General features: G+C 48.8%; 1 protein-coding gene across 1 annotated transcript; it reads right to left on the reverse strand.

The window, feature by feature from the left end:
* Positions 1-13,523: 13,523 nt before the first annotated feature.
* On the reverse strand, positions 13,524-14,552 carry LOC115325866 (carboxypeptidase M-like). Its single transcript, XM_040212748.1, has one exon. It carries the CDS (start codon positions 14,550-14,552, stop codon positions 13,524-13,526), a length of 1,029 nt encoding a protein of 342 aa, XP_040068682.1.
* Positions 14,553-18,287: the final 3,735 nt, after the last annotated feature.

An 18,287-nucleotide genomic window follows, 5' to 3' on the forward strand; every position in this document is an offset into this window, starting at 1 on the left:
ACTTTATCGAGGATAACCCCCTTTCTTCGCAAAGTAATCGCTGCTCACGCGTTGGAGTGCATAGTGTAACATATTAAACGTGTTAGCATAAAAACATACCAACACTCGTTCGCAAAACATTTTTTTACACACCATAAAAACACTTGCAAGGCTTATGTACCGTCATATGTCTTGGATCCCGGACTTCTGAAGAGTGATGCGTTCGCGGAACGCTGCCGTCGGTTAGTTTAGTAGTCCCTCTGAACTACCGCTTTGCTTGACGTGCTAATAGGTTGATGGTGCTTCACTAAAATAACAGCCGGATCGAAATGAATGTTCAGCAGAACCAAGAAGAACTATTAGCCCTCATCAAGCGACGTCGCGGTCATTTTGTTTGTAGGTACTGCTCCTCCCTCGGCGCCCCTGCACTCCCAGTCACGTGACCTAAAATTCCCTCTTCTAGGGACAATAGTTAACTTTAACCCACGGTTCGCGTTCGAGAAAACGGGCCCTGGTGGAGCGGTTTATTGGGCGACGCTTCTCTCTCCCGCTCCTGCCTCGTCTCACGGCCGGAGCACGCCAAGGCGAGGCCTCGGAGTGCGGTATTGTTGACGGGGTCGCGGATGCGAAGACGGTATTGCTGCCGCCATCAAGCGTGTTTCTGCGTATCTTCGTTGTTGTATTTTGCAGCGTGAGCTACACTGGCCGAAGTTGAGCAGTTTCGCGTGGCTCCCAAAGAGCCGTGCTGCGCATGCGCGAGGAGCAGTGACGTCACATGACGCACAACTGGCGCGCCGGAGCCGATGCCGCGCGCCTCGCCGGTCTGCGCATTCTAGAGGAGTGACGTCATAGCCGCGGCAGACGCACTGGCGCCGCCGCGTGCCCAGCTGTGCGCCTCCGTTGCGCAGTAGCCAAGTGTGACGCTGCACCGGAGCCGCTTGATAGCGTCTCTCATTTTGTGCGCATAAGCTCACGCTACGTATATCCTGGCATAGCCGAGCTAAGCCACCGCAATTTTTTTTATGTATTCTCGGTGAGTGTCCCGCTTTCGCCTAGTAAAGTATTTGGTTAAAGTGATGAAAAATGGGAGGAGCTTTCACTTCACTCTTAATATGTCACCCACTATTGGCGGCGTGCGCCAACTACCGGGGGCGCTTATCTAGCTATTATCATCATCATCGCTTGTGACGTCACGAGTAAGGCAGACTGGGACAGATCGTGCAGATCTTGGATACCTCGGCTCGTCACCTTGCTTCATGTGCTGTTTGGGTAATGCGCGGCAAAGCATGTTTTACAGCGAAGCTGTATAGGGCTAGGGTTATACGCAATTTTGGTATTCATGTGCAAAAACTAAAGTCAGAAGTTGCATGTAAAGCGCTCTATTGTATGGAAATGCACATATGCCACGTCACCTCAATATGCATTTTGATAAGGAAAGACGTCGAAACATGTGGTAAGGGAAATACATTCGTGAACGATGGGCCTTCTCCCGCTTGAGTCAGATAGGTCAGTGCTTTATATATATAAAAGGAGCAGCTTTTATATATGTAAAGCATAATATGTATAGACTTAACTTTAGCAAAAAATCTCACCAAAGTCGTAATGGAACCCATTAGTGTGTATCATAGTGATCACAAAGCTATCATCACTACTATTTAAAAAATGATGTATATATGCCATAAATGAACATTTGGTGAAATGCTTTCGTGTGTCTCTTGGTGAATCATTTGTGTTGGTGCTTTACAGGGGGGCTATGTTGCGCTTTTTGCACTCCCAGGAGACTAGGGAGAAGGAAGTGACGTCAACAATGCAGCAAATGCAGATTGGATGTTGATTTCGTTTTCTTCTGTCAACATCCAATCTGCGTTTGCTCTAGTCGTTGACGTCACTTCCTCCTTCCAAGTCTCCTGGGAGTGCAAAAAGCGCAACATAGCACCCCAGCTTCGCTGGCCAACCACCTGCACAGAGGGGAATGGCTCACAATTTTTTTATTCGTTGTGTTTATTTGGTGAAGCGATATTTGTTGTAGGATATTTTACCTAAGCTTTGAAACCGTGGCACGCGTAGTCGTGCCATCAAACACTTTTGGTGCTGAGGTGTCAAAGTGCTCGGATGGTGACGTGCTGTTCTCTACCCCAGTACAAAAAGCTGGATGATTAAAATAGAATGTTTAGCGCTTTACCCCGCTACAACATCTACCACGGCGAATAGGGTGTATTTTTTTATTATGATTCGCACAAAATAAAACTGAGAAAAGAATGTCTCATTAAATTGAATAGGAAAACCAAATTCGAGAACCTCTTGCGTGTGTAATAAACACTTCAGTGAAAGTTACTTCGTTTGTCTTGTTGTTTTTTACGTGTTCCGTGAGTGCTGGTCTCTCATTGATTCAAAGTTGATTCCTTTCGGAAGTTTGTAAACCAGTAAACAAACATTTCCACAAAATAACTGGCTGGAAGAAGCGATGTCTGGCTTCCGGAGTCGGTTTAATTAAATTCCTGTTTATTAACCCGGTCGACGCGAAACATGCGAGAGCCCCTCGCGATCGAAGCCTTGAATCAGGTAAGTCGGTGACATTTCAGCATCCTAAAATATTAGCTATACAACTGCTATGAATTACTACTGTTTCTGTGTTTAATGCTGCGGATCCAAATGCGCATAATGCGTGATGCGCTTCTCAGTGAGCAATTCTAGATTTATAAACAATTTTTTTAACAATTGGACAGAACAAATCAATCAACCGCCTGAATCTGCCGGGCACTGCCTAACCATCTAAGCATTTATGAGAATTTCTGCTTTCATTTCGAGCAGAAGTCGCGATGTGACCCCTTTTTGCTACGTATTCAATGCGAGAGAAGCTAAGCGTCATTTACTGACGATCGTTTGCTCGCCAGCAACTGTCGAGTCACTCTTGATTAGAAGCGCCGGTATCGGCAAGCTTCATGTAGCTAAAACAACTGTGCGGCGCTTTGAAGCACAACTGTTCGCGCGTGCACAGCTGAAAAGACAGCCCGTCATTTACTCTGGTGAATGTAAAACCTTTTGGTACAGCAGCCTCCATAATCCTAAGAAACAAGAATCAGGGAGGCTATAAACAGCTCTGACGCACGCCGAGCAAGCTGTATTGTGAAGCTCCAAGCTTGTTCTTTTAACATTTTCAAGTTCTGTTTTTAATTTAGAAAGCAGCTTCGAGGCGTTGTTATTTATTAGAAAGATCACACACCAATTCGCCGTACACGTTTCTTGAATACATAAACTGTTTTTAATCGGCATAGATGCGAAGTAACATATATCCACTCCGTGCTTTGACGTTGCGCGTCGTCTGCTCGCATCCTACCAGCTGCGTCACAGGAGGACACCCGCGAGGTGGCGCCATCAAGACATCTCGTCGCCTATTGGCGACTCCAGCGAAATTGACGCCACGTAGTGGAAATGCCGAGAAGCTCAAGAGAGGAGATCGTTTGGACTCTGTTGTCTGCTATCGCTGCTTGCTTCTCGTGGGCAGCATAGAAACAAACATCGTTTCTAGTAAATATCTTTATGCTTCCGCCGTGTCATTAATATGCACTGACTAGAACAAGGTTATTACCGTCGAAAAATTGCTTTGATTTCATATGTAACACCAATTGTACGCTGCAGTGCAAGAAATTTATGGTGGTCCGTGTGCTGAACGACGAATACGACCTCCTTTCGTCCGCCATTTTGCCTGACCAGTGCGCCCACTATAGTTCGCTGGAGTCGCGAATAGCGTTGATCAACCCGCGCGCCACTATGCGGGTAGAAACTGAGGGAGAGGAGGACATGAGAGCGCGCGTGTACGTGGGAGCACCGAGCTCTGGTAAGAACGATTAGTGGGTAGGCGCAATGCCAGCTCCCATTCTCTCTACCCAGTGTTCAAACGCGAAAGGGAAACGCTGGCCGCCGGCGTTTGGCAATAGAACGATGTCGAAGTGTGAGTGAAGGCATGCTATAGCTTTGGGTCTACTCATTAACCATTCCAAGCGGAGCTCGGCGTTCTGACGGGGGGGGGGGGGGGGGGGGGGGGGGGGGCTTTCTGTACGTGAGCAGCCTTCTTGAGGCGACGGAACAACAAGGGCTTGAATGTTGGTCGCTATTTGGAACGCGTATGCATAACCGCGCTCTAAAGGCTGACTGGTAAACAAGGATTCCCGGGCCACTGCGCGAGTGGCTGCATGGGGTGCATGTGACGCTACAGAGAAATGATTGAGCGAGATACATTTTGAATTTGTGTGTGGAAAAAAAAAATAATAATAATAAAAAGGGGATCGGTGGCCGAGTGGTCTAGCGCACACCAGCTCGGAGCACGTGGAGCGAAAGCTCGCGCTGCAGAACCCAGGGATCCTGGGTTCGAGCCCCACCCCTGCCCGTTTCGATCTGGATGAGCATCGTACCGGCGTGCGGTCGTGTATCACTACTGCGTGATGCACGTTAAAGACCCCAGGCTAGCGGCTGTACCGCACTGGCTAAATTTCTCATCTACAGCTGGGAGACTCGTCGCCGCTGTGAGGCAGACCAAGTTCTAGGCTGTATAAACACACACACAACCCAATTTTTTTTTTTTTTTTTTTTTTTTTGCGTTCTGACGTCCGCGCGCTTTGTCGTCTTTTACTCTACCTCATTTTCTCGTCGTGTAAGCACTGACAGCATTAGAAGCACAGAGAGGAGTTATAGTATGTCTAGCCTCCAGCGCGAGCCACCTACTTTCAATAGACAGTTTTAGTGGATCGTGCGCTACAGCTTTGCGTACGCAAGAAACTTGCAGGTCGTGAGCGCGCGTGCGCAGAACGCTACGGAAGGGCTAGCGTATTGCGTACGCACGCAACGCTGGGGATGTTGCGTTGCGGGCTAGCGGGCTTTGCGGGAAGCTCTCGGGAGATCTCGGGCCCAACGAGAGCGCCAGTTTCAAGATGGCGGTTACCTCGATTGGCGCAGCAATGGCGTCGTGGTGTTCTCGAAGTTTTGTGTTACGTCAACGGTGAAATAACGTGGTGTTTGGTGCGGCAATCCTCTCCGGGACGTACCGCGGTCGAATCAGATCGCCATGCAGCTGATGGAGTGCACAGTGAAAGTGTTCAACGCTCGCATTGTGCGTCAACGCTGCGATCTGCTCAACGCTAAGCCTATTCGCTCAGTTCATCGCCGACGGACGAACGACCCTTCAAGAAATCAGCGAAGTTCTCGCTATACACTGGACATCAGTAGGTCATGGATTTCATTCCGCGATAGCATTGATGAAAAGTGTCATTTCCACGGACGAGTGACGGAGGCTCCGTGATCGATTTTGGCTACGCACTCGTACTCGTAGCCTCTGTACCCCGCAGAAAAGCGCGCTGCACGAGGCAGCTACGGCTTGGTTTAACTGGGAATAAAATGATTGGACACGTTTTCATTTTCAATATTTATTATCAGGAGCATGGTGGCGCTATTAGCACGCGGAATTCTCTGGCAAATTTAACCAAGATCATGCGAGGTGTTCACTCGGAAACGTAACGCACAACTAAAAGTGGTCCGAGCGGGTCGTTTTTAGCGTACGCTATAATAGGGAGTTGTAGTAGATCGTTTTTCTCCTCCGCTACGGTATCCCCGAAGAAAACGCCGCAGCTGCGCATGCGCGCCGCCAGCCTTCTCTGCATAGCTCAAGGTCTTGTGGCGGATTACGGAACGCTATCCGGGTACTTAGCGGGCTGCGGGAACGGTCTACTACAATTCCCTACTATTGCGTATTGCGTACGTAAGAGCCAGCAACGCTATACTAAAACTGTCTAATGACGCTTTGGAGTCTAGCGGGCCTCGAGCATGCACGCACAGCGAAAGCATGGCCATAGCCTCCTATATACTGACAAAGCCTGTCAGATCCCCACGAGAAGCGGACGCCGAAATAAAAAAGGTGGAGCGGCACACAACGGATGAGAGGAAAACCACGTGACTGGCGCCCCGCTGCGGTGAGACGCCGAGACGCACAACTCTCGAGCGAACTAGTGTGTTTCGGGTCCTCGCCGCTGCAAACGCTGTGCGCTCACGTCCAGGCTCCCCTAGAGTTCCTGTATAGGCTCCCTACGGGAGCCAGAGTTGCGCGTTCATGCATGGCATCTGGATACAGCTCCTCACGTGACTGAATTCGGCGAATAGGAGCGCCGCGCGTTTGAGGCGCGCGGCACGCTAAAAAGCCGGGGAACGTACGCCGGGGCGCGTGCAACGTCTACTTTGCTGCACGACACTTGATACGGCTCCTCACGTGATCGGATCTCGACGAATAGCGGCGAGGTCGGCACGCGGCACGCGGAATCAAACGCGCAACTCTGGCTCCCGTAGGGAGTCTATACAGGAATTCTAGGCTCTCCGAGAAATGGCTCTTTGATGCTCTGTGCTACCGACTCCTCGCGCTTCAAATCTGCGAACGGGCACTCTGTCTCTCTATCGTCGAACTGCCTGGCTTTGTGAGCATAGAGGAAAATATGGCTAGAGGCCGAGGGCTTGAAAGAAACGCCCTGCCGTGCTCACCTTGTCAGTGACTATTCCGATATCCTTGGGTTAGTTGGGCCAGATTGCTTCGAAATACCACCCCGATATTTGTCAATCGCCTCCATCGTGCGCTGTAAATCTTACAGTAAAGCAAAATGCCGTGAGGCTGAGACAAGTATTGCGTAGTGATACACTTTTTTTATATCGTGAAATCGTGTTGTTGGAACACCTGAACCAGTGGGTTTACGTCGGGAAGCGCACTAGACTTCCTTCTTTCTCGCTAATTTCTCGGGTATCATTAAAAAAAATAAAGTAAAAAAGCCATCTTTCACGTCACCAGCGACGTTTAGGCGGCTTAAAAAAATAGTCAGGTGAAAATAAAGGCAACTGCCCATGCGCCGAGTACCGCGAAGTGGATTGTTCGAACTGCGTTTGTAGTACTGCCATCGCCGCGTCGCCTAGAGGCCGTCTCCTCGGTTGTGTAGCTGTCCATGGGCAAAATTTCAACCGGGCGGAAGCACGGGCTCATGGTAATCACGAGGGGATCCCCGTGCTCGGCGACCTCGGCAACGGTCGCACGCACGGCTGTCGGGAGGAACCCGTTGGCCGTTACCAGGAGCAAGTAACTGCCCGGTAGGAGGATCCTCCAGAATTCGCCCTGGTCGGAGGACCTGCAAGAGGATCGGTGCTTTGTTACAGACCCTGAGCGCCTGCTTTTGGCGCAGTGCAACGCCTCCTCTTGTCGCCGACAAATTAAAAAACGCGGGGTGTCACTTTTTGTGATCAAGCGTTTTGCCTCGTGATTCGTACTTGGCCGTTCTTATCAGTTAAACCTGCAATCTGGGTCATCTAGTCACTGACAATTGGGCCTAGCGTAAACGCAGATTGGAGACCGGGTGCGACGTCAGTGTTTGGCTAGAACTCGTGCTTAATTAGTTCTTCGGCGAACGCTCAGTGCCCATTCGCTGAGTCGACGCCGTCACCCGCGAATTAAGATTCAGGGGGTACACCTTGGTAAGTTGGTGTTGCCCAGTTACGAAAAAAGAAAAAAAGAAAGGGGGGGGGGGGGGGGAGGAGCGGTAACGATGTGACAGGCAAGGGCGATTCACATACTTGCGTCGAATCTGATCGAGTGCATCTGCAACGGCTTGCGACGACGGGTTGCTATAGCAACAGCTGCGTCGGCTTCAACAAAACGGGGCAAAAATTGCCCATAAGGCGATGCTAAAGTGCTCAAGGCTGTCGTCGGCCGTGCAACATTTAAAGGGGTACTTCAACGAAGTCTGAAATATACCCGTCGGGTTCAAAAATAGGTTGAATATGATCCACAATATCCGTAAGTGACAATCGCACGTTTGTATTTTGAGCCTGATGGCTGTATTTTTTCTTATAAACGGCCCACTCTGGCAAGTGCTCGGAGAACAGCCGGCAGAGAGCACGTGACATGCGACGCAATCGTTACGTAGTTCGTCTCGGGGCGAGCAAAGCTGCGGCGAGGCTAACGTCGAGAGGGTGGCCTAGTCGTTCGAGCCACCAAAGATGCTGCTTTTGTACGAATCTTGAGTGACGGGTTAATCTTCTATAATCTTGTAGAGGGACAATAGCGACTTCGGGGACACACAAAAGGATTCTCGGGAAGAAGGGTGTTTATCCTTCCCCTCTTCTCTCGTCGTGGCCGGAGGCGAGACAGTTACCGTTACTACCTCTCAAGGCTTCCAGAGGGGCCTTACGAACGAGGCGTTGGCTGCATCCACCAGGTGTTCTTTGCTAATCGTTTAATTCTGTTTAAAATTCCTTTTAGTGACTTTTAGAGCGCAGCTCTTAGGTGCCCGTTTCCGGCTTTCGCGGCGTCGGCGTCGCCGTCGGCGTGACCGCGAGGTGCATGATGGGTAAATTTCCCCGCTAATTTTGGCCGAAAACTTTCCCCGCTAAATCTAGCGGAACATTTTCCCCGCTGATTTTGCGGAAAATTTTTCCCTAAATGGGAGGCGACCAGGAGAGGAGGAGGGGCATAGCGCTCTCTCCGTACTTTTCCCTCCTCCTCTTCCTCAAGAGCTGCGCTCTAATTCGGCGTTACAGGGAGTTGTAAACGGCTTTCATTATTTTTAAACAAAATATTGGTGTGTTCGATGTGATACTGCTCCTTTGAACACATAAAGACCAAAAGATACGCGCAGAAATTTGTAGCATCTTTTTAAAGGGGGCGCGCGATTCAACTGATGTTCCCGCCAAATGACTTTGCTGGGAGCCGCACCGCGGCACCACTGTCTTGTCGCACGCAGAGCCAAATTATATGGCTCTGGTCGCACGTACAGTTCCTGTGCGTGTTCAGCCATCTTATACTCGGTTTCATACTTAGCGTGCAACGCTGTCAAAGCTAGTGGCGCGAGCGCGTGGCTTCATCTATGATTCTGTTTGCGCGAGAACGCGTGCAAATGACCAACGAGATCAAGCCCTATGCTCGCGCCAGTAGCTTTGACAGCGTTGCACACTAAGTATGAAACCAAGTATAGAATCTTAAGTTTTATGGGAAAGCCACTCCTCGCGCGAGTAGGAGTCGTGCTCCGTCGATTGCGGCTGGTCACGTGACTGAGCTCGTCGAATAGCGGCGCCACGCGCGCCCCCGCCCATGGAAAGCAGGAAAGGAGGAGGGGAAGAAGGCAAAAGCAGGCGAACGTACGCCGTGGCGCGTGCAACGTTGGCGAAGCGACTTTCCGCACGGAGCAGGATCTTTGCTCTTCAAGCGATCGATCTCGGCAAATGGCGGTGCGGCGGCACGTGGAAAACAGGCGCGCAACTCCGGCTCCCTTGGGGAGCCTATACATGAACTCTAGTAGCACGCAGGGCCGTATATGTAAAAAGTTCGGTCATTAATTGATAAGAAGGGTGAATATAACGGCAGGTCATTGGCCAAAATAGTTTCAATGACCTTAAGCGCGTTAACTGACAGCAGTTTTGATTAACTACCAGCCTCAAATATTTCCCTAGTGAAGGCAATGAGCTAAACTTCTATCCTCCAGTCACCAATTTCTGAATAAGGATGTATCAAGTATTTTCTTTTAACACGCTACAGGTGGACTTTGCGACTCTTCGTAACTGAAAGGGCAACGCACGTGATGTTGTCACAGCGACATTCAGAAAGCACTCAATCTTTCTTTCGATCGCAGTCGCAGCCGCGGCCAAAACGGAGTGGACGGTAAAAACCGCGTACTCGGCTCCGTGGGAATTTTACCCGAATTCCGAACGCGCACCCCACGTTCGCAGTTTCGCCTCATGTTTCAGAAAACCTTTATCGTCAACGTCACCCTTCCTGGATCAGTGAACGCACTCAGCACCTTGAAACGCCCTGTTTCTAGCCCTTTCTTACAAACATTCATTCATGTACTTTCAGCCTCGTCCAGAAACAAACGAACAAACAAAACAAAAAATGAAAGACGCTTACAATTTTTTTGTAATGCCGAAATAGAGCGCAGCTCTTCAGGAGAAGGAGGGGAGCGGAGGGTATACCCGTGTGACGTCACAAGGGTGATTTCACTAGTGACCCTCGTGACGTCACACGTGATCTTCGTCACGCTCGTGACGTCACACGTGACACTCGCGACGTCAGTCGTGACCCTGGTGACGTCGCTGGTGACCCTCGTGACGTCACTCATGACACTGTCGACGTCAATCGTGGCCCTCGTGACGTCACTGGAATCCTTTGTGAATTCACTCATGACGCTCGCAACGTCACACGTGACCCTCGTAACGTCACTGGTGACCATTTTAACTGCAGTCGTGACGTCACTCGTGACCCTCGTGACGTCATTCGTGGCCCTCGTGACGTCACAGGTGGCGTCACGTGTGACGTCACGCGGTTACGCCGACGGCGACGCCGCTCAACCCTGAAACGAACTCCTAAAAACTGAGCTCTAGAAAAAAAAAAAAAACCTGCGCCGCGGTATTTGTCTTTTACAGGTCATCAAGGTTATCTTTACTTTGCAAGATCATCACGGGGGGAATATCCGGCGCTGGCGGCGCCGCCGCTTTGGCCGCTTCCCCCCTGCTCCCGCCGACACCTCCCATTGACCAAACTCTCTCTATATACGGCTCCCGTCGCACGGCTCCCAGTACCACTCGGCAGCCAATCAGATTGCAGCGTTACTCGTTATGAACGCTGAAGAAGGAATCTGGCAGCGAGAAGCATGAACACAATAAGCCCTGCCGTTATCGCTGGCAAAGTAAGAACGGCAGGGCGTGGCTTATTATTGTCATGCTTCTCGCTGCCTGATTCGTTCTGCGGCGATCATAATGAGTAATACCACAATATGGTTGGCTGCGGAGTGATAATAGCAAGTGTGAGACAAAACAGTTGCTCCGCGGTGCTGCTCCCAGCAGAGTTACTTGGTGGGAATATCAGTTCGACCGGCGCGCTCCCTTTAAGTGTCGCACGCTCCCTATAGTCGGATACAAGTTAAAGACCCATTCAAACAGGAGTACTTTCTTGTGCTTTCTTAAGTTATGTATAAGTCCCCCCTACACACGAGCCTCGAATGTCGCATGCAAGTCTACTCCTTGAACTAGTTCAAGAAGTAGATTTGCACACGACTTTGAAGTTTACCCCTTGAACTGGTTGTTGAAGTCTATTCTTTGAACTGGCTCAGGGAGTAGACTTCAAGGAGTAGAGTAAAGTCACAAAGGCATGTGTGCTTCGTACGAAGGAGGGATGTCTCGGTGACTTTTGACGTAAGCCGACGTAAGCTTTCGTAACTATTCCGCAACGATAGGAAACGGTGCTGCGTGAACTGGCCTTGAGACTGCTCCAAGTCGACACCACCTAGTACAAGACACGACATCCAAGCGCTTGGCGGACCAACCAGACAAGGCTCTAGTCATGACAAGTTATGCGACGTGTGGACTTGCGGAAGGGAAAGACGTCGGCCCGACCCAGGCCGCGCGAGGGGAAAGCACTCGTCTTGGCCTTCCTGCGTGGAAGCAGTAGGCACCGATCCCCACAAACGTCAGCGCGACGTGCAGCTCGGTAGCGGACTATTGAACATTGCGTGGGAACACTGGCCTGCGGTAATGAGGAACTGGAAGGAGCCTCTGGCGCATTTCTAACTTGTTTATGACTACATAGCTTTAGTGAAGCGTGCATTAAGATATTAAAACGCAAAGCTCGAGATCGTCATAAAAGGAAATGTTAGTATGCAGTTTTGTACCCGCTCCTGTTCCAAACCACAGTCGACAGCCGGGAAAGGATTAGTTGCTTGAACGAAGTCTCATATTGTGCGTAACAATATCTGTCTTTTTCGTGCTTCAAGGTCGAGGCAGGCTTATACAAATTAAACTTGTGTGGAACCATTTTTTACATAAAGCCATCAGGAATATGCGTATATATAAATACTCCAGATGCTCTAGCTTTGCCAGCGTTTTGACAGATAAGTGTAAGAATGCTGCGTACTTTAAAGGAGTACCCCGGCGATTTTCTAACTACCCAAACTAATGATATTTTCGGAATCACCGGTCTTTACCCTTTTCGGTATGCTATTTAGTATCGCGAGATTCAGAATAGTTGTTGAGAAATCGACAAGTGAATATGATGTCAAAACCAACATTCAAATATACCCGCGCTTTACAGTGCCGTGATGTCAGGGGAAGACAGGCTTCCAGGTCGAGCGGGTGGTCTAGAAATGAACTATGCCGAGCATTTGTTTCGTGCTGGTGTGCTGGTGCTGAAGCGAGCTTCCAAAGTATTCATTTGACACAATGAAACCGCTTGTAATCAGTTGGGAACAAACTCTACAGTTTAAAGAGTGAACCTTTGCCTTCCGCTGATGTTCCTTTTCATTGTTGTCCAGGAAGACCTTCACGTTAAAAAACACTGTGACGATAAAAAGTGTAAACTCAACAACTTCACCATTTTTGCTTTTGTTTTGGCCCTATATTTGGGGCACTACTTCAGTGATGTTTGTTGGTGTGTTTCTCAAAATTTCAGGCAAATCGGGGGCTATGAAGAAAACGCCGGAGTACCTACCCCTTTAAGTGGATCAAGCCTTATTGCAGTATATTCTGCTCGTTGCTGTCGCTAAACTACCACATCATACAATGTGCCAGTCATAGAAATGTTTGAATGCTCAACTGTTGTCATTCTCTCGGAATTTTGTGGTTCAGAGTCAGAACTGTAGTTTCTGACAAAAGCCCAGGACAAAATACTGGTCTTCTCTAGGAAGTTTGAACCGCAACCATAGTATTCACGTTACCAAAAAAAAAAAGGAGAAGAAAAAAGCAGCAATATATTTTAGTCGTTACTTCCTAATACAGTAGACAGGTTGCCACCCTATGTTACTACAACTTGCAACGATCCTGCAATGAAGGTCGGTAGAAGTACAATCGTCTAGCTCTGGCGCAGCTGCACGATGTTCCACGTTCGTAATCATTAAGCAAGAGCTAAAGCGTCCAAGCGTCGTGCAAAACCGTAACGCAGCAGCAGGAGCTGCTCCACCTTGCCCTTAGTTACAGCCACGCTCACCAGCCGTTTATCATGGCATCATCTGCTCATTTCTCTGGGCCAATAACAGACGTTATTCTTCCGTTACTTTAGTATTTCTAAGAGCAGAACGTACCCTCACACTTATAACTAAGATATTCGTCCTTCTAATCTTGTATACTGGTTTATTGATTAACGATGCCATACATAGTCCACTATTACAAACCCGCGAACATAATTCAGTGGAATATATATTGTACGACAAATTTATAAAAATATGACGCAAAATGTTCGCTTCACTGTGAACCGAGGAAGAATGAGTCAAAACAAGTGCAGGTGGTAGCTGAGCTATTGGTTGAGCTTTATGATAATTGCCAGGCGGTCTAAATACTAATCTCAACTCCTCTGACCCGGTCACGCCACCTGCTGTTCATTGTTGTTGTTGTTGTTGTTGTTTTAGTTTAAATTTTGGAAATATAATTGTTTACATAGCTAAACAGATTTAAAATTGAGTCATTTATAGTTTAGAGAACAAAGCGCCCTCTGATATATTAATTTCAACCCTCTCCCTTTCCTTTCCCTCCTTTGACGCTTACCGGAAAGCCACGTTGCGTCCTGCGATGGTCAGCAGAGCTCCAGGGATGTGGGCCCCACCAGGGCCCTTTATATAACCTCGTATTCCCCTTCGAGCTTCGCTGAGAAACGCAAGAAGGGCGTCTCGGTTCTCGTCCCAGAGCTCCCGAAGCCGCGTCTCTGCTGGAACGGCGCAACAGGAGACAGCCAGGACAAGCTCCAGAACACCTTCTTTCGCGTAAGCGTAGTCCTCCATGAGTCCCCGTCGTCTCTTCCAGGCAGCAGCTGGAGTGATGCCCTCAGGAAATCCGCCCAGATGGCCACCGGAGCACTCCGGTGTCCCCTTCTTTATTTTGGGGTGCCGACTCGCGTACCTCTTGGACAGGTGACGCAGAACGTCGTCATCTGGCGTTGGAGTCACCAGGCCGTCCTCGGCGCTGTTGTGGAAGCCGTAGGCCACAATGAGGTCTTTCAGGCCGCCCTGAATGTGGGCTCCAAGAACGAAATTGCCCCGTCTCAGCCACTCGGCAAGGAATCGAACCTTGTTGTCAAGCTTCGAGTCTTCCGTGGTCTTCACTCCCCGTTCGCCGAAGAAGTCGGGGAACCCATTCAACTCTTTGGGTTTCCCGTCTTGTGCGCAGTCTTTGCTCGATTTCGCTCTGACGACTGTCACGGATGGGTAGAATAGCAGGTGAATTTCTGTGCTGGAGACAAGATCGGTGATGTTTTTGTCGCGGCCGTACTCGCGAAGAAGGTGAGAGGCTAACATTAGCAGGAGTTCCAGTCCCGCCGGAAAGTCGGCAAGGACGTGTACTTTCGGGCAGAGAAACTGGTGCCTGGTGTGGTTGGAGATGACGAAATCGTAGACATGGCTTCCGTTCGTCTGACCGACGGCTTCAAGGCGTGCGAGGGTCGAAAAAGAGCTACGCAGGGCGTCGAGGGCTTCGCGTCGTTGGTGCTTGCTGAGGTACTTCGGGACGTCCCCTTGACTAAAGATTGAATTGCATGAAAGAATCGCAATGAATGCGGTGGTAAGTGTTCGATGCATTGCTACAGCGACTTGCATAGAAAAAAAAAACGCTCAGCGCTTCGGTCCTTCAACTTCTTTTGTGCACGAGGAGATGTGCATGCGCATCACACGCGTTATTGAGGTCATGTGTCAAGCCAGGACAGGCCAGTGTAGAGTGCCTTCATGTGCGCTTTGCTTAGGGTGGAGACATCTGGCCATTTTGTCCCACACTTTTATTTTTATTTTTTGTTCAGAAGCGCGTGAAAGAGCGTGTACCTGCACGCGTTTTTGGCGCTGACTGTGCTATGGCGACATTTCGTTTTCGTTGATTTCTTTGTATTTTACCCGTGAGCGCGTGCTGTCGGCATCGGGTACTACAAAGGGTGGCAACATCCTTAACAGAAGGGCATTGAGGCACCCTAGGCCAGTGCCTCCCCTATTCGCAACTTTCAAGACCTATAGGAGGCGCACAAGTGCCTATAAAAATAGGGTGCCTTCATACACACGCGCGTTTTCGCTTGAGTGATGACATCTCAACAATTTTTTCGCCCAACCGTTATTTTTATTTTTTTTATGCGTTTTGAAGTGCGCGCAATCCGGTGTCACTCAGCTCGAGCGCCTAGCTTTGGCTAATGCATAGACGCCATTTTACCGGCCCAGTCACGCACCAAGTGCGCCAGAGTGTCACGCGCTGGCACATTCATGGCAACAATGGATATGTCTTCACCCTGAGACAGACAGACATGTAGGCACCCTATAAACGCTTTCAAGCAGCTGTGCATGGGCGCCGCCATAACCGACCTTCAGTTTTTGTTCCCTCTTATTCCGTCCGCTCTACTTCATCATTGCCACGGCAGGACAGATTATTGCCATTTTAGATTCTACCGCGTCCTTCTCGCCACCATAAGCCCTTGTGGAGACTCGTCAACGCCCGCTTTAGTGGCTCGGCATCTCGGTAAGACAAGAGAAGGTCGCCAGTGCACGAGGCCCGGGTCTCGACTCTCCAGCCGCCCTTAAAGCAAATGGCGGCGCAGCGCCGAAACAGCGGCCCTTGGAAGCGAATGGCGGCGGAGCACCCGCTCGTGGCACGTGTCCTGCACGTTACGACAACAATGGTTGGCGGTACTTGCAAGCCTGAACTTTGTCAAGGGACTTTATATCAAAATGGCTGTCATCTGGATGATTGTCGTAGAACGGCAGTACGAGGCTAGGTCTGCGACGCGTACGCAATTATAGTTTTGCTATATACGAGCAGTATTAGAACCTTACATTATGTTTTCACGTCAGGAAGGTGAAGGCAAGCTTCTTTTTGTGAAGACCACCATCCAGGAGCTAGAGAGCGCGATTCTCACACCGCGGTATCACCAACGCGGAAAGTTGCGAATTGTATTAAGTATAAAGGAGGCACTGCACAGGCTCGACCGTCATCTTTTTATTGTATTGCCCTCGTTTCGAACTTGACTTGGTGAAGCCTTATGAGGTGTTTTTTTTTTAATATTCGTTTTATGATTTTAGCCAGACTTGTACGTAATCCGTTACAAGTAACGAAATTACTAGTAATCCCTTACATTTATCGGTAATTTAGTAACGGAATAATTACATATTTTCTAGAGTAATTTTAAAGTAATTCCTTTAGATTTTTTACGGAACGGATTCCTTGTAATTTGTTACAATTTGTTCTCAGGACCAACCTCCCCCCCCCCCCCCCCCCCCCCCACACACACTTTAAAGAAAGGGTTGTTTCTATTTTGGTAAAGTCGAGCGCAGCGACACTGTCACGCGAATTGACCAGCGCAAAGGGAGTATTTGCAGTCTTCGGTTCCCCACCAAGCCCCTGAATCTATTTTTTAGGCCCTAACAACAATGTCAAAAAATACAAATAAGCATTTCTACAAAAAAAAGTTGAAAAAAAAGGGAGAGAGAGCAAGTTATATCCGTTTTTTGTTTTTTTGTTTTTTGTTTTTTTTTTAGTCCCTTTGCTGTTTTTTTGCGATCGAAAAAAAGGAGGGCACCAAGTGATTGTGTGCCTCTTCGAAAAGCTCGAGGCGGTAAGTGCACAGACAAGATTTAACAATGTCCTTCTCGGTTATAGACCGTTTCATTAGGTTCTTAGCAGAGAGGGTAAAAAGAGAAAATAAGCCCTCCCCCTCTCACCCGCATCTCGTCTGTTCCGCCGAGGGGGCTGTACCTGGCATCCGGCTGGCGTACAAACTGTTTCAAATCGCGTCATTTTGGAAATTTCAAGCGCCGATGCGCAGATTTTGGTACGTCAGTTATCGTGTAATACTATGCTAGGTAAAACGACTAACATGGTCCAGTTGCGCTATTACCTGCGTGCAAATAAAAAAAAATAAATAGGGAAAACTGTGTCAGAGTGGCCAGTCTCTCTGGCGAAAAGTAAATCCGGTCGCTGTACCTTTCTTACTATACAAAGTTCGTACTGGTGTAGGCCTTTAGCGACCATGAGTGGAAGTCTGAAATGATAAATAAAAACGTACTCCCCTGCCGCAATACACGCAGTAGTTGAGTGCAGTACTGCCGGCTAACTCAACTGCTATTTGCAATTGCAAAAGGTGCTTTTAGTTTTGTGTACTGATTTCTAACATCATTGCCTCTAGCACGCTATTATGTTGCTTTTTGTTTGTTTTCCCGCACGTTTCCTGCTGTCCATTGTAGGGGCCCAGGGACTCGTCAAGCTGCTTACTGCAGCTTTTTTCTTGGGCCCCACCATCATAAAGGATGGAAATAGAGCATTATAATATAAGGAACCGAAAAAAGACATTCTAGTTGATTATTTACCGAAATAGAACAACAAAGAGTTCTACGCTGATTTTGGAGTAGCCATAACTATTCGAAGAACGCGAACCACTTCACAATAGCAGCCACGAGCGAGAGTTCGATGATCCGTACAGCCCGGCGGTACAGCCCAAAGACGGAGAATAGCAACCTCCCGGTTTGTCGTCCGCTAGCGGAGTCGGGAGCGTGCCCTCTCTCTCGTTTTACCCCGCCGAACCCGCTGAATTTCCCGGATGTATGGAAAGGGCGCTGCTGTCGAACAAAATGGTGCCGCCCAGAGAGCGCTAAATGGAACGACTATTTTCCTAATGTCACAACACGAGACAACGATCCGTCTACCCTTAAATCCACTAAAAGAGATGTGATAATATGTGAAGGTGTTATTGCCACAAGCATCCTCGTTCGTTGCTGGACACTTGTCATCTTTTCTTCGAAAACAGGATTTTTTTTTCTGCTGCTTTCACCTTTTTCGACCCTGTTTTAAAAGCTACTTACTTTTTTGTAGTCCAACTTCTAGGGTTGGCCCACTTTATTTGTGAATTCTAGCCAGGTTATCTACATCTCAGTCACCCTTTTTGTGAGTCAGCTTTTTTCGAGCACTTCGAAAATACTAGGAGTCTTCCTTTTTTCTTCTCCCTCATCTTACCTCAAGCAGATATTTTCACAAATGAAACATAATAGTGGCTGACGTAGACTTGATATTCTGGGCTTGAGGGGAGAGTGAAACTCGTAAGTGGGGCCATGGTGTGGCTTACTTAGTACTCTACCCCTCACTGCCCGTGGCATCAGCGGACGTCGATCTGGAGAACACCGGAGTAAACTGCAGTCGGTCCGTGGTCCGTGCGTTTTTGAACGGCACCAAGAAAAGTACACTCAGAAAACGTGCATTTACATTTCCTTGTTTTAACCAACGCACTAATTAATTGGTGTTATAAGTGTTCTGGTGTTTGTTTGTTTTTTCTCGATCACTTAGATTTA

The sequence above is a fragment of the Ixodes scapularis genome, unplaced genomic scaffold (assembly GCF_016920785.2).
Source record: "Ixodes scapularis isolate PalLabHiFi unplaced genomic scaffold, ASM1692078v2 PGA_scaffold1__304_contigs__length_218370807, whole genome shotgun sequence".
NCBI classification, from domain to species: Eukaryota; Metazoa; Arthropoda; class Arachnida; order Ixodida; family Ixodidae; genus Ixodes; species Ixodes scapularis.